Source organism: Clinocottus analis, unplaced genomic scaffold (genome assembly GCF_023055335.1).
Source record: "Clinocottus analis isolate CAN_PGR_092001 unplaced genomic scaffold, fCliAna1.0.p SCAF_4, whole genome shotgun sequence".
Lineage (NCBI taxonomy): Eukaryota > Metazoa > Chordata > Actinopteri > Perciformes > Cottidae > Clinocottus > Clinocottus analis.
This window is the reverse complement of record NW_027176153.1, coordinates 1,089,473-1,104,582: the sequence shown is the minus strand read 5'-3', so window position 1 is coordinate 1,104,582 and position 15,110 is coordinate 1,089,473. Positions and strand designations below refer to the sequence as shown.

Here is a 15,110-nt window from a genome sequence, read left to right as displayed (position 1 = left end):
AAAGACGTTTCATGACCTCATTTACATATTTTGGAGGAAACATGGAGGAAATACATAATTACTTTCCAAGTTCCATAAACATAATTATGTGTGTGTGTGTGTGTGTGTGTGTGTGTGTGTGTGTGTGTGTGTGTGTGTGTGTGTGTGTGTGTGTGTGTTCAGCCTTATCAACACTTCGACTCACTTCCTGGTTTTCACCACCGCGGAGTCTTCGGCGTGAGCGCGCACGTGCACGACCCCACACACAAACACATAACACTCAGAGTGTCAGAAGGAGGGAGTAGTGCCGTGTGTCTCTCCACAACACACACACACACACACACACACACACACACACACACACACACACACACACACACACGCGCGCACGCACACACACACGAGCACGCGCAGTGAGAGGCGCGCGTCGCGCTGGAACCGGTTCCGTCTCCCCGGAGCTAAAGGTGTTTGGTTCGCACGGTCGGTCGTCATGCAGAACCCGGGACCCGGAGACCAGGAGGCGGACTCACCGTGAACCTCCACACCGCCGGAGCCCCGGAGCCGCGCGAGCAGGAAAAGTTCTCAAGTCCCTTCTGCCGCGGAACTTTCCTCACGCGCACAGAGAGAGTGGGGGAGAGAGAGAGACAGAGAGAGAGAGAGAGAGAGAGAGAGAGAGAGAGAGAGAGAGAGAGAGAGAGAGAGAGGAGTGAGGACTGAGGAGTGAGGACTGAGGACTGAGGAGTGAGTCCTCAGGACCCGGACCGGCTTCAGGATGTCGGACTCGGCCTCCAGCTTCCTCCACATCGGGGATATCGTGTCCCTGTACGCGGAGGGCACCGTGAATGGCTTCATCAGCACCCTGGGGTGAGTGCGCGTGCACGTGCCGATGACACTTTATATCGAAACATTTGAAACATTGAGCGTGCACGTGCGCGCTCAATGTTACATACAAAGTGTCATCGGGAGGAAATTATGACGTCATGAAGGTTAAACTCAGTAGTTTTTATTCCAGTCTTATGATGTACTTGTATACGGAGTGTGTACATGTACTCGTATACAGAGTGTGTACATGCACTCGTACACAGAGTGTGTACATGTACTCGTACACAGAGTGTGTACATGTACTCGTATACAGAGTGTGTACATGTTGTACGACTACTGAAGTAACAACTTCCCTCTGCACACAGCTGAAGTTGTTCTCCCCTCTTCTGGCTGTTTGTGATCACATTGTGTGTATATATGCATATATATGCATATATATATATATATATATATATATATATATATATATATATATATATATATATATATGCATATATATATATATATATATATATATATATATATATATATACATATATACACACACATATATATATATATATATATATATATATGTGTGTGTATATATGCATATATATGCATATATATATATATATATATATATATATATGCATATATACATATATACACACACATATATATATATATATATATATATATATATATATATATATATTCACACACACACATACATTGTACTCCTTTACATCCTGATAAACATAAAATCTGAGTTATTAAAGACACATTTCAACATATTCAATCTTTTTGTGATGATAACTAATCAACGACTAACCAATAACTCAACAAACACTTTCCCAGAATGCAACAGGAGACACCGGACCATAAAACGTCCTCTGATTTGAAACTGTAAAAACATTTCATACACAGAATAATAATTAATATATAGCTTTAAGCTTCTGTCACCACGGTGTGTTCAAGGTGCTTTTCTGTCACGGTTATCACAGTTTTTACAGCTTCTGGCTGATAAACGGTGAAGTTTTCACTCGAGGTCCTTGAAACACCTCGTTAAGACCCAAAAAGACAACGAGTCTCACGGTGAAAAGCCGTAAACCGACCTCCACATTGACCAGGAGGGATTATAATATCTATGAACTCTTATCTCATATTCATAAACTACTTTATTACCTTTAAACAAGAACATGTTAAAGTATACATGTGTTGTAAAGAAACATAGGTTTAATGGTCTGGACATTATTACATTTGGCTGCAAAATATTGATTCAAATGTAAATTTTTAAGACTTCCTGTTTCCAAAGCTTCTTAAAACTAATTGACCTTCGTTGTTTAATCTCTAGACGTGTAAACAGTGAAAGCGACTCACTGACGGCTGCGGCTCTATTTACTGGTTTGTGGAAGTTTTTAAGCCTCCAGTTCGGCAACTTCGCCGTCGCCATCTTGGATTATATTTTTGCAACTAGTGAACAGGAAGTGACCATATATGGACAGAGAAGGAGTGACGTAGATGCCCTATACATCGCTGGTGTTGACCTGTCAATCACATTGTAGCCCCGCCCCTAAAGCGTCCCCTGTTTATGGTCTGTTTGACTCTAACAGACCATAATGTACTGAATGAACATCATGCTGTATAGAAGAAGACTAGAAACTAGAGATTGAGACATAAACTCATGTTTACAATGTTTACTGAGGGAATACATCAAGAGAGAAGTAGAGTCACTTATATAGACTTCTATACAACCAGAGGAGTCGCCCCCTGGTGGTCAGGAGAGAGAATGCAGCTTTAACACATGAAGCATAGACTTCTATACAACCAGAGGAGTCGCCCCCTGGTGGTCAGGAGAGAGAATGCAGCTTTAACACATGAAGCATAGACTTCTATACAACCAGAGGAGTCGCCCCCTGGTGGTCAGGAGAGAGAATGCAGCTTTAACACATGAAGCATAGACTTCTATACAACCAGAGGAGTCGCCCCCTGGTGGTCAGGAGAGAGAATGCAGCTTTAATGCATGAAGCATAGACTTCTATACAACCAGAGGAGTCGCCCCCTGGTGGTGATCGTCCTGAAGGGAACGTCCTCAACACATGAAATAAATATCCTGATTCTTTGATCTGGATTCATTGAAAGAAAGTAGGAGGTGTTCACATTATTGTGTCCAATGGTATTTGGACACTAACACAGCTCCCAGAGTGTATTTGTACTACGAGTTCTCTACATCGTATTACGGTTGATTATCTACAGCGAGTTAGTTTAAATCTTTATCGTCATTGTTGAGCATCAGACCGACATACTTTATTGAGGATTGAAGATTAGATGATATTCAGCTTTATTGTTATTGCAGTCCAGATGATGGTTCTGAGTCAATGGGATGCAGTTTATCTAGAAGTCCAGAGCGCATAGTAATGTACAGAACTAGAAAATTTCGCAAGAAATTTTGAAAGTGTGGCTACTACTGCCGTAAGACGTCGCAATATATAGCTTTTGTTTATGACGCCCGTCTCTCCTCCAAAGCACTTGAGTTGGTTTGTGTGTTAAACTGATTGGCTGATATGAAGCACCTGTGTGCTGCCGTCGTCATGGTGACCAAGTGAGCGCCAGCAGACTGATTAGAGGCAGACTGGACTGTGGACTTAAGGAAATAAACTACTGAACGTCCTGAACACACACAAACGTATATGAAATATCATATGACCTTATTAATGATCACAGTGTTGACAACTACACAATATAAAACACACGTAAACGTCTTTGTGTGTGTCTGTGTGTGTGTGTGTGTGTATGTGTCTGTTTGTGTGTGTGTGTTTGTGTGTCTGTTTGTGTGTGTGTGTGTTTGTGTATATGTTTGTTTGTGTGTGTGTATGTGTGTCTCTGTGTCTGTGTGTGTGAGACAAACAGACAGAGAGACAGAAGTCATCTGTGTTGTGTGTGCGTGTGTAAGTGTCTGCGTGTCTGTTAAACTGCCCTAACGAGAACACCTGTGGGTCGTTAGATCAAAGGTTGCCATGGTGATGACTTCAAAGGGACTTCCTTACGCTGAGCTTAATAGACCTAAATACTGTGGAACTCCTTTCAAACTATTTAAAAAAAATGGTACTTTAAAAGCCACTATTGCTTCGATATCGCATATTGAGCGTTAGGAAGACCTGATGAACAGATACTGTGACTGGCGAGTCTGTACGATAAAACATGTGTCTGTACGGGCGATTTACAAATCAGGTACGAGCTTCAGGGGAGACGTGGCTTTGGAGGGAGATTTAACATGGCGGTGGATGGCAGAGCGAGGTGGACTTGCTCTCACATTCAGTCCGATTTCAAGACGTCTGAGTCTGTTGGATTCCTATCGACCGCAGTTTATGACAGAAGACAAGATTTCCAACGTTTCTATCCAACAATGGTGTATGAAGAGTGAACATTGTGCGAGTAAAGACAAAATACGTTTTATTTTTTTAACAGTTTCTGTCGCTTCTTCTCACTCTGTTAATTGGCGCGCCACCCTCTACGAACGTTTCGTGAAATTTTTTTTATGTTTTTTGCATTTTTCGGGAAAACGTACGGGCGAATCTCTTAGAAAAGTCATACCTCACGATTCCCGCGCAAACCGCACGTTTCGATGTAATTTTTGCGCATGTGCTGGCAACGCTCTGGGAGGAGTAGTGGTTTGACTATAAGAAGAATAATAATAATAACTAGAAAATTTCGCAAGAAATTTTGAAAGTGTGGCTACTACTGCCGTAAGACCTCGCAATATATAGCTTTTGTTTCTGACGCCCGTCTCTCCTCCAAAGCACTTGAGTTGGTTTGTGTGTTAAACTGATTGGCTGATATGAAGCACCTGTGTGCTGCCGTCGTCATGGTGACCAAGTGAGCGCCAGCAGACTGATTAGAGGCAGACTGGACTGTGGACTTAAGGAAATAAACTACTGAACGTCCTGAAAACACACAAACATATATGAAATATCATATGACCTTATTAATGATCAGTGTTGACAACTACACAATATAAAACACACGTAAACGTCTTTGTGTGTGTATGTATGTGTGTCTGTGTATGTGTGTCTGTGTGTGTGAGACAAACAGACAGAGAGACAGAAGTCATCTGTGTTGTGTGTGTGTGTGTATGTGTTTGTTTGTTTGTGTGTGTGTATGTGTTTGTTTGTTTGTGTGTGTGTATGTGTGTATGTGTGTCTGTGTGTGTGTGAGACAAACAGACAGAGAGACAGAAGTCATCTGTGTTGTGTGTGCGTGTGTAAGTGTCTGTGTGTCTGTTAAACTGCCCTAACGAGAACACCTGTGGGTCGTTAGAGCAAAGGTTGCCATGGTGATGACTTCAAAGGGACTTCCTTACGCTGAGCTTAATAGACCTAAATACTGTGGAACTCCTTTCAAACTATTTAAAAAAAATGGTACTTTAAAAGCCACTATTGCTTCGATATCGCATATTGAGCGTTAGGAAGACCCGATGAACAGATACTGTGACTGGCGAGTCTGTACGATAAAACATGTGTCTGTACGGGCGATTTACAAATCAGGTACGAGCTTCAGGGGAGACGTGGCTTTGGAGGGAGATTTAACATGGTGGCGGATGGCAGAGCGAGGTGGACTCGCTCTCACATTCAGTCTGATTTCAAGACGTCTGAGTCTGTTGGATTCCTATCGACCGCAGTTTATGACAGAAGACAAGATTTCCAACGTTTCTATCCAACAATAGTGTATGAAGAGTGAACATTGTGCGAGTAAAGACAAAATACGTTTTATTTTTTTAGCAGTTTCTGTCGCTTCTTCTCACTCTGTTAATTGGTGCGCCACCCTCTACGAACATTTCGTGAAATTTTTTTGACAGTTTTTGACGTTTTTTGCATTTTTCGGGAAAACGGCCGGGCGAATCTCTTAGAAAAGTCATACCTCACGATTCCCGCGCAAACCGCACGTTTCGATGTATTTTTTACGCATGTGCTGGCAACGCTCTGGGAGGAGTAGTGGTTTGACTATAAGAAGAATAATAATAACTAGAAAGAGCATTTCCTGCTGAAAATGCGTTGGAATGCAAAAAGCTGAAGCTTATAGCTGAAATATTTGAAAGAAATAGCTGAATATAGCTGAACATAGTGGAATATAGCTTAAATTAGCTAAATATAGCTAAATATATTTGAAAATGAAAGAATAGCTGAATATATGTAAAAACAGCTGAATATATTAATATAGCTGAAAATTGCGGAATAGATGAATATATAAATAAATAGCAAATCATTACTGAAAATATAGAAAAGGCAAAATACCTGCTGAAAAATGTTACAGTTCGAAGTCATTTCATTGAACTGTTGAAAATCATTGTCGTTTAAATGTATAATTGGAAAAGTTGAAAGGAAAACTGCATCATCTAAATCAGGGGTGTCAAACATACGACCCGGCCCGCCACAGTGTCCAGTCCAACAGAAGAAAAAAAAAAGTTTTTTTGAAAAATTATAACCTGTCATAGGTGGGGTTTGAACCACTGACCCTTTGCTCCTAAGGCGGAGTTGCTAACCACTGATCTACAGGTGCAGTTGGTGAGAGACTTGATATTACTGAGTGTCTACAAAACCATCCGTCAAACCTCAGAACGTGAACGTCTGTGACGCTGTTAATCCTGACGTCTATAACCAAAGTGACCTGCACACACGCGCGCGCACACACACACGAACGTGCACGCGACCATAATAACACGTTCACGCGCGAGCACGGCCGTTCATGTGCGCGACCCGTTCGCGTGTGCGGCCGCTTACGTGCCTGCTGCCTGTAGATGCACAGACCAAAGGGCTGCTGCTGGGGACGGACCGGCTCTCCCATTCAGTCGGACCTCAACACGTCTTATCTGTTGGATTCCTATCGACCGCAGTTTACGGCAGAAGACAAGATTTCCAACGTTTTGAGCTATAAATTATGTCCAAAGAGTATACGGTTTGGAGTAGAGAGCAAGTTTAAAATATGTGTATCGCCAAGTGCCCTCGCTCTGGAGTCTGACGTCACCGCTGTGAGCTGCCCAACACACAATAATGAGAAAGGCAGAAAAGGTGCGGAAAAACTATAAAACGAAAACGCCTACAGTTAAAACACTACAGGAGATATCAAAAAGATGAGTAATACAATAACAGCTAAACGTTTTGTCAACATTTTAAAGGTGGAATGGTGTCTCTAGTTGAAGGCATGACAGAGCATTTCCCTTTTCAAGTTGAAGAGTTGAAAGCGGATTTGAAGATGTTCTTCATTGGAAACCATTCATTTTTTTTTTATAAAAAGCTGAATAATTTTGAAAATTGAGAAAATATGAAAAATGTAAAAGCGTAGATTAATAGCTAAAGGTTTTGTCAACATGTGAAATTTTAAATATTGTCTCAAGCTCAACGTATGAAGAAACTGTAAACGTTTGAAGTTGGAGATGATTTGAAGATTTCCCCATTGGGTCCCATTATAAAAAAAATCATAAAAAGCTTAATATTTCAAAGATTTGAAAAGTCTGAAATATGAAAGGTCTTAGCCATCGTGTCCTTAGGTAACTGAATATTTTTATAATTGAACTTTTTTCTGTAGCTGAAAATATGAAAGAGTTGAAGAGGTCCAAAATACGGATGGAAGAAATAGAATAATAATAATAAGTTTAATAAAGATTTGAAGAACAATAGTTGGAATGCTTGCAGCATTCCAACTAATAAGCCCGCAGGAGAACATGAAGTGTGCTTCCAGCATGGGGTCTCTGACCCCATGCGGCTGAAGCCACACTTAATAAGCCCGCAGGAGAACATGAAGTGTGCTTCCAGCATGGGGTCTCTGACCCCATGCGGCTGAAGCCACACTTAATAACCAATAATACATGTGGATATTGAGTACATATAGAATGTACAATGAAGTGATGAATATTCAATTAGTGCAGGTAGGAGTGAAAGTTGCGCTCATATTAGACATCATAGAATAAACAGCTGGAGGCTGGAGGACAGTGAATACACCACAGAGTACAGATGGTACTGAAGTGGATGCAGTACAGTGTACTACAATGTAGTATACATGTATGTGATAGTGCAGAGTTTACAAACATGTGTTTGGCTAACAGCTCATGTAACTACCAACACACACACACACACACACACACACACACACACACGCACACACACACACACACACACGCACACACACACACACACACACACACACACACACACACACACACTGCAACTCAGCCGATACGTCGCCGCTTGCTGTTGAGTTAGAAGTTAGCGTGTTTTAGGACGCTCTGCGTAGAGTACATCCGTGGTTAAGAGTTGGCTCACTTTATATTGTTTTGCTTGCTGTGTTTCACTAACGGCTAACGGCTAACGGCTAATGTTACATAGACACAGCTTGACGAGATTCATTTAGTTATTTGTGAACAGCTTCAAGTCGCCTGCATACCTTAAATGGACCTTTAATCAACCTTAAATGGACCTTTAATCAACCTTAAATGGACCTTAAATCAACCTCAAACAGACCTTAAATCAACCTTAAATGGTCTTTAAATCCACCTTAAATCGACCTTAAATCAACCTCAAATGGATCTTAAATCAACCTCAAATTGACCTTAAATCCACCTTAAATGGACCTTAAATTCACCTTAAATGGACCTTAAATCAACCTCGAATGGACCTTAAATCAACCTCCAGTGGACTTCAACTGGACCTCAATGATACTTATATAGATGATTAAATAGTTTTACTTCTCTTTGTTAATGTTTGTGTTAAATTCCTGTCTTCTGTTCTGCAACTTTTTCTAAACTGTCGTCGGTGATTCTGTAACTTTCTCTGACGTTTCACCATTGACAATACAACCTTGAACACACAGAGAAAGTGCCAGCTATGTGTGGTTGTATGGCAGGAAGAGGAAGTGGTACCAAGTATGTCCAAGAGAGATTTCCATGTGTGTGTGTGTGTGTGTGTGTGTGTTTTTCCTGTATTGCGGTCCTTCACCCACTCGTGTGTATTTGACTTGATCGTGACCTTTCCATCGTCGTTCAGCCTCACTTGTTGACTTTCACTGTGACCTGAATGGAACAATAGGTCACCGTTTTAGCCACGCTACCGTCATATGCTAACAGAGGAAAGGAAGGACATGTCCTTGGGCTGACCTGTTGGTCCAGACTGAAATGATCTTTACTGTTGGGTGGATTCAGGTTTTTGTGTTCAGAGGTCAAAGTTCAAGCTTGAACACTTCAGTTCCTAACAGGATGCATCTTTTGTTTTACTAGAAAGACTTCACACCCTAAAGTGATGTAAGCGTGGTCTCTCCCTGAAGCTACAAGGTCTTTATGTTTAGCATCGGGATGTTTTCTGGCTTCAACGGGCCTCACTGCTTCTTTCTCTTCCCGCCTGAGACACGCTGGATGAAACAGATAAGATAGCGTTTCCAAACCGAGCTCTCAGCGTTCTAGTTTTAAGCTGAGTAGCGTGAATGGGTGTGTTTTTACGACAGTCAAAGGAGTGAAGACCGTCTCTTCCTTCTCTAAAGTCTCCAAAGTCTCCAAAACTCTCGAAAATCTCCAAAGTCTCCAAAGTTTTCAAAACTCTCGAAAATCTCAAAAGTCCTTAAGGTTTCAAAGTTTCCAAAGTCCCCAAAGTTTCCAAACCTCCAAAGTTTTCAAAGTCTCCAAAAAGTCTTTAAGTCTCCAACGTTTTAAAAACTCTCGAAAATCTTGAAAATCTCGAAAGTCCCCAACGTTTCCAAAGTCCCCAAAGTTTCCAAAGTCCCCGAAGTTTCCAAAGTCCCCAAAGTTTCCAAAGTCCCCGAAGTTTCCAAAGTCCCCAAAGTTTCCAAAGTCCCCAAAGTTTCCAAAGTCCCCAACGTTTCCAAACCTCCAAAGTTTTCAAAGTCTCCAAAAAGTCTTTAAGTCTCCAACGTTTTAAAAACTCTCGAAAATCTTTAAAATCTCGAAAGTCCCCAACGTTTCCAAAGTCCCCAAAGTTTCCAAAGTCCCCGAAGTTTCCAAAGTCCCCAAAGTTTCCAAAGTCCCCGAAGTTTCCAAAGTCCCCAAAGTTTCCAAAGTCCCCAAAGTTTCCAAAGTCCCCAACGTTTCCAAAGTCCCCGAAGTTTCCAAAATCCCCAAAGTTTCCAAAGTTCCCGAAGTTTCCAAAGTCCCCAACGTTTCCAAAGTCCCCAAAGTTTCCAAAGTCCCCAACGTTTCCAAAGTCCCCAAAGTTTCCAAGTCTCCAAAGTTTTCAAAGTCTCCAAAAAGTCTTTAAGTTTCAAAAACTCTCAAAAATCTTGAAAGTCCCTAAAGTTTCCAAAGTTTCGAAAACTCCAAAGTCTGCAATGAAAATCACAAAGAACTGAACCAAAAGTCTCTTTTGAGAGATTCTGTAAATCTGAACAATGAATTTGTGGGAAAAATGCTCATGCAGAATGAGGCTTTATTATAATATTCAGACTTTATTTAGACGCTATTGTGTGCTCCCTAAAGGTTTTGAAGATGAACCCTTAAGGGCTTTGTTCACTCTGCTCTTGTTTGCTTCTCGGGCTACTCTTATTCGTAGGAAGAGTTGAGCAGACAGAAGGCTTTCATCCTGTAAAGATTTGTTTCATTATTTTTTAAGGGTTCAGCAGCTTTAAGAGGTCAAAGACTCATTTGAGGATGAACGTCGTCTCTGAACCTTTTCTTGTCTGCCGGTCCTCTGCTGATGAATCCATGTGATCGCGTCCCTGAGAGTTGAGTCAGTCTCTGTGGTCGGACAGTCAAAAATCTGCCTCATGTTTATTTGTTCGATGCTGAAGCACTTCAGCTGCTTTACATGATGATACAGCTGCTTTACATGATGATACCACAGACCAGAAACGTAAATATTAACCAAGATAAAATAGATTTAAAATCAAACCGTCGAATGAGGATCGAAAACATTCAACAGAAACGTTTTTATTCAGACTTTGTGCTCGTTTCAGTTTGATCATTTTTACTAGATGGACCTTGAACGCATCATAATGTAACTTGATGCACTTGGCTGTCCCACAATGCATTTCACTGGGAACATAAAAGGAGCTGCAGGATATTTTGAATGACATAGTTGCCTTTTTGTTGGTAAGATCTGCTCCCTGATTCAACGTGGTTCAAAACAAACAGAAACAAAACGTTCATATCCTGTGAAATCTAGTCGATCATTTATTAAATCACAAAGGGTTTCACCTCCACCTGTTCTCTCTAAACGGTTTCCTCCTGCTGATCTCCGGATAAGATTCAGCTCAGAAGTGTACATGTGTAGAAAGAAAAAAACGTCATTTATTTACAGTAAGTTACTGTTAATATTAACAGAAAGACTCTGAGTCTGAACTCTGTCTCTGTCTCAGAAAACACACAAATCCTTCATCAGATCTATTGTTCCTGCAGGGAGGAAGAGGAGGAGGAGAAACATTTTTACAGACGTTAAACCTTTCGAGAAGAGACAAACAAATCCGCACTAGTGAATCTGCATTTGCCTAAAGTGAAATATCGTTGATAATCAGGTGTGACAGTGAGTTTGAGTTGAGTCTGTTTCAGAGCAGCAGTTTGCTTCTCTTTGTCTTGTCAGTTTCATATTTTTCTCTTGAAAGACGTGCAGCTGAAGTCGGACACATTAGTATTATTATTATTACAGATCTGATTGATCCTTTGACAGTTTGAGAGCAGCAGCTTGTGAGGACGCTAACTCGATGAGGGATTCGACCTCAACCAGTCGGGTTATCTGTCTGCTGTCAGCTGGGAGAACATCAACAGCGTTCAGTCTCCAGATAGAGACTTTAAGATGAGCTGCGAGTCTGTCGGAGTCCTCGTGAAAAGACTGCCATCGCTTTTAAACATCTGCTTGTTTACGTGAGAAACAAACAGACATTTAGATTCTGCAAGAGATTAAATTAAAGGTTTAAACATGACGACAGAAAAAGGATCCTTCAGAGAAATGTTGATTCATAAAATTCATTTAATATAAACTGTCCTGCAGCATTTGAAACAATCTGCATAAAGATTATTAAGATAAACTCAACCAATGAACACGTACTGAGTCATTTGTTAAAGAACGAAAGAACAAATGAGTCATTGTGATTCATGAGAATCAATCCAGCTGAACAGCATGTTGGTCACTGAGTCAACACACCTGAGTGTGCAGAGCACACCGGGAACACACCTGGAACACACCTGGAACACACCTGAAACACAACTGGAACACACCTGAAACACAACTGGAACACACCTAGAACACACCTGGAACACACCTAGAACACACCTGGAACACACCTGCAACACACCTGGAACACACCTGAAATAGAACTGGAACACACTTGGAACACACCTGGAACACACCGGAAACACACCGGGAACACACCTGGAACACACCTGGAACACACCTGGAACACAACTGGAGCACACCTGGAACACACTGGGAACACACCTGGAACACACCTGGAACACACCTGGAACACACCAGGAACACACCTGAAACACACCTGGAACACACTGGGAACACACCTGGAACACAACTGGAACACACCTAGAACACACCTGGAACACACCTAGAACAGACAGGGAACACACCTGGAACACAACTGGAACACACCTGGAACACACCTGAAATATAACTGGAACACACCTGGAACACACTTGGAACACAACTGGAACACACCAGGAACACACCTGGAACACACCGGGAACACACTTGGAACACACCTGGAACACACCTGGAACACACTGGGAACACACTTGGAACACACCTGGAATACACCTGAAACACACCTGGAACACACCTGGAACACACTGGGAACAAACCTTGAACACACCTGGAACACACCTGGGACACACCTGGAGTCAGTAGCGGGCCTCTAAGCTTCTCTGCTTCTGTGACTAAACAGGATCACAAAGTTATAGCTATTTTCTAGTTTAATCGTTTTTCATAAATCCACTACATGTATTATAATTATTTTCAGCTGATGTCCTGGTGTCTCAGCTCTTCCTCTGTTGCTCTATGAAGAGTGTCATCCAATCGGATTCCTCCTCCTGTGTCTCTATGGGAGCAAAGCAGTTTAAGCCTTTGCAGATTGAAGGGTTGTGTGCATCTGGTGAGTGAACTGCTGGTTGTGTTACTGTTTTTACATCAGTAGTCGTATTAATCATGATGCTGTTGTTGCTACTGGTCGAGTCTGGGCTGGTCCCGCTACCTCTGGTGGTTGTCGGAGAGCTAGTTGCTGTAGCTAACGCTGACAACAAATGTTATATTTGTGCAGAACTTTCCGTGTTGTTTCCTAGAATTCAAACAGTGCACGGCAGCAGCCGTCACTCAAGGTCAAGAGGGTCAGTCAGGCTGCACAACATCGGCAAGGCAGCGAGAAGCTGCTGTCCACTCTGTCCTCTGTCATGTGACGTGTCCTCTGTCATGGGACGTGTCCTCTGTCATGTGACGTATCCTCTGTCATGTGACGTGTCCTCAGTCATGGGACGTGTCCTCTGTCATGGGACGTGTCCTCTGTCATGTGACGTGTCCTCTGTCATGTGACTCTGTCCTCAGTCATGTGACGTGTCTTCTGTCATGTGACGTGTCCTCTGTCATGTGACGTGTCCTCAGTCATGTGACTCTGTCCTCTGTCATGTGACTCTGTCCTCTGTCCTCAGTCATGTGACATGTCTTCTGTCATGGGACGTGTCCTCAGTCATGTGACGTGTCCTCTGTCATGTGACTCTGTCCTCAGTCATGTGACGTGTCCTCTGTCATGTGACTCTGTCCTCAGTCATGTGACGTGTCCTCTGTCATGTGACTCTGTCCTCAGTCATGTGACGTGTTCTCTGTCCTCCCTGTTTGTCTTCTGGGTGTTAGTTATTTGAACAGAGCTCATGAAAAGCGGCAGGTGATCTTCACATTAATGAGTTTCCCACAATCCTTTGCTGTCCTCACCTCATTTGTTTACTGGCTGGTGGGTCTGGCTCGTGATTGGCCGACGGGGACTGAGGATGCAAAAATCATAAAAAACGAGCCAGATGCAAAACAGGGGAAGCGACTAGAACCATCGTAGGAAAACTAGGCTTCACAATAAAAGTCCAACTTTTGCTTTCTATGAAAAGAAAAAAACAGCCAGGGGATCATCACACACACACACACACACACACACGCACCACATAGCTGTGTTAAATCCTTCTTGTCATGCAGTGAGCCTACAGATTACCTGTTCATTCAAACACACATTACATTCAGCAGGAGGCCCCGTGTGTGTCTGTGTGTGTCTGTGTGAGTGTTTCTGATCATTAAAGTAAATCTCTCTTACCATCATCAGTGTTTAGGCAACAGTGACACACACCCACACCCACACCCACACACACACACACACACACACACACACACACACACAAAATGACTGGTTTAGATTCAGTAAACATCGTCAGTGTGTTCTTTAAGTTACGTATAAATGTATAACAGTCAAACGCTTTCGGTTTCGCTCAACAGTTCTTGGTGAAAGTGAGAAAGTGTCTTTGAGAACAAGCGCACTCCAGGAGAAACTTCACAGATGTTTACTGCTCTTCTTTTCCCTGTCCGTGAATCAGCTGCTTATCTTCTCGTTTCTTCTTCTCTGGTTCTCGTCTGCAGGCTGGTGGACGACCGCTGTGTGGTGGAACCCGCGGCTGGAGATCTGGAGAACCCTCCAAAGAAGTTCAGAGGTAAGACCACGTGTGTGTGTGTGTGTGTGTGTGTGTGTGTGTGTGTGTGTGTGTGTGTGTGTGTGTGTGTGTGTGTATGTGTGTGTGTGTGTTAAATCCGGCAGGTCAAACATTAGAAAGTACTTTCTAATGGACTCAGCGGGTTTAAATGTTTCGTTACGAGTGAGGTCACTGAGGGAACGTTCTTTGGTCATTACATCCCTAAATAAACAGCTTCATTATTGACGACTCATCGCTCTCAGGAACTAAACCGGCTGGTCGTACAAATATTTGCTTTTATTTTTATAAACTCCTCCAGTGCCGCTGTTTATTTAAGCAGACCACGATGAAATCTGGATCCGGTCCAAAGCTTCCCGCCACAACAATAAACACATCAGCTGTCGCCATGTTGAGAGCCGTGTGGAGGCAACACAAAGGCTCTGAATCCCACGTTGAGAACCTTTAAAAGTATCTTTTACAAGGCGTAGTGGTAAAAGCTTCAGGATGTGTTACTGGTTGCATTAGCCTCCGTTTGAAAGAGAGAGTCTGCTTGGGACTGATCAGCTCAAAGGGACGCAACTCACCATCGTTTCACCACTGATATCAACTCCATGACTCTAAACGGGCCTTCCTGAAGCAGACCCTGAAGCCAATCAGAGTCCAGTAT

The 15,110-nt window shown here is 42.5% G+C and overlaps 1 protein-coding gene across 2 annotated transcripts in view; it reads left to right on the top strand.

Annotated features, from left to right (window-relative positions):
- The first annotated feature begins 337 nt into the window (after nucleotides 1-337).
- Nucleotides 338-15,110, top strand: part of itpr3 (inositol 1,4,5-trisphosphate receptor, type 3) — a 67,569-nt gene continuing 52,796 nt past the window's right edge. For both annotated transcript variants that reach the window (XM_068596917.1, XM_068596916.1), the window contains exons 1-2: nucleotides 338-843; nucleotides 14,394-14,464. In XM_068596917.1, the coding sequence (XP_068453018.1) occupies nucleotides 752-843; nucleotides 14,394-14,464 (163 nt within the window). In that variant the 5' untranslated portion in view covers nucleotides 338-751. The remainder of the gene's footprint in view (nucleotides 844-14,393; nucleotides 14,465-15,110) is intronic.